The 1,849-nt window shown below is 38.2% G+C and overlaps 1 protein-coding gene across 1 annotated transcript in view; it reads right to left on the bottom strand.

The window, feature by feature from the left end:
• Window positions 1-560: 560 nt before the first annotated feature.
• Window positions 561-1,849, bottom strand: part of SNX9 (sorting nexin 9) — a gene marked incomplete at its 3' end in the record, with an annotated part of 23,063 nt that continues 21,774 nt past the window's right edge. The window contains exon 9 of the mRNA XM_010079926.1: window positions 561-691. Within this exon, the coding sequence (XP_010078228.1) occupies window positions 561-691 (131 nt within the window). The remainder of the gene's footprint in view (window positions 692-1,849) is intronic.

Raw genomic sequence — 1,849 nt, 5'->3', positions numbered from 1 at the left:
AAAAAGTGTAAGAAAATGCTGGGGGGCAGGATGGAGGGGGCAGGCATGGGAATAAGAAAGGGCTGGTTATATCTGATGAGACTGCAGCATAATGCTATCACAATCCATTCCACTGAAAACTGTTGGGGTGGGTGTTTTTAAATATAATACAGAATCAGACACATCCTAGATCCGCTACAGAGTAGCTTCTGTTAGCAGAGCAGAACCCCAATAATTACCCTCATCTGTTTCTGTTGGTTTCAGTAACAGAAAAAAGAGTTGTTACGTACGCTCCTATTCTGCTGGTGGGTGCAAACTGTCCTTAAAAGACTGGCAAAGCAGCTCATTTAAAGAGCTACTTTATCTGTTGCAGCAGCACACAGCATTTCACCCAAGCAACTTGATGCCTTGTTTGGATCAATCAGGTAAGTTAGTCAGTAAACCCAGCAGTTTTCAGTTCGTCACTACTGCCCACAGAGGGGCAAATGAGAAGGCTACAAAGCTGAACTCTTACTGTAAAGGGGGATGGTGGGGAGGAGCAATTCCTCCATCTCAGTCTGTGTTTGAACTTTATTTCCTACCTTCTCATCTCGGAAATTGAGAAATTGCTGGAAAACTTCACTTTCTGAGACAACAGGATGGCGACACATCCTTGTCATCCAAGCTTGCAGTCTCTCCATGCGCATTTTGATGAATTCTTCTTCAAAGCGCCCTGTTATACATGAAACAGTAATTGTTACATTTCTATTCTAGTACCCTCAGCTATTTTTTTAAAATTAAAATAGAATCTGTAATTCATCTGATGAGTTTTTAACTGTTTAACTCAGAACGTACAAGGAAACATTATGCTGACAAATCAGAAGAACCTTAAATTACAGTATATTGGTTACTCACCAAGAGTGCTCCTCCTTTTAAAGATAGTCAGGAAATACTAAAAAACCTGTACACCCACAATTCAAATCAATTTTTTTGGGGAAAAAAAAATAAACTTTCAGATGGAAAAATCAGGTATTCAGATGACCCAAGAGAGAAGCTAGGCAGAGGCTCAGAATGCTGACATTTTTCTGATACAGTGTAATAAATCCTTGGTCAATGTAAGGCTCAAAAACATTGGAGAAAAAGGAACTACTTACTTTCCAATTTGTCATGTCCTAGCTCACAAAGCATTTGAAATTGGACTGCTCTGATATGAACAGATTTTAAAAAAGCAGTACCTCCCATAAACATATTTCTATATGTAAATGAAAGTGCTGGGAAAAAAAAACCTCAAAAAATCTCAATAAATTATACGTATAAACCGGTTAGCATACTTACATGCAAGACTGATTTTTTTGGTAGTTAAGAGATTTTAACACAAACTAAGCAACATTTGTTTTTTTTAAACAGTAGTGCATCATCACTGTGTATTTACAATAACCTTTTAGTTTTAGCACAAACTGTGTCTTCTTGAGAGAATCTTTTCCAATTAAAATAAAAAACGCGTGATGTCAGCCTTGTAAAGCATACAGTGAACAGGATGTATTTGAAAGGAATGAGAGACTCCTCCCACACCCAACTCTTCTAATTTCCATGGCAGCACACGACAAACCTTAAACGCATATAATTCTACTGTACAGTTACTATGGCAGCAGCTCTACAAGGCTGAGTTCTTTGTCGTGGTTTTTTTGTTTTCCTTTTTGCTTTGTTTTCATGGTTTTTTTAATATATATTGGAAATATGAAAATGAGCAAGACTAGCAGGTGAAGAACTCAACTTGCAAGAAATTAAGTTTGGGTATGGGTACATTTCCTGCAACTTAGCTGGGGGAGGTGGGGCAGGAGTGGGAGCAGGAATCAATGCAGTAATACCTTGTTCCACTCAGTCTGTATTG

Source organism: Pterocles gutturalis, unplaced genomic scaffold (assembly GCF_000699245.1).
Source record: "Pterocles gutturalis isolate BGI_N339 unplaced genomic scaffold, ASM69924v1 scaffold34814, whole genome shotgun sequence".
Taxonomy (NCBI): Eukaryota; Metazoa; Chordata; class Aves; order Pterocliformes; family Pteroclidae; genus Pterocles; species Pterocles gutturalis.
The sequence above is the reverse complement of the archived record's forward strand: the minus strand, read 5'-3'. Positions and strand labels throughout refer to the sequence as shown.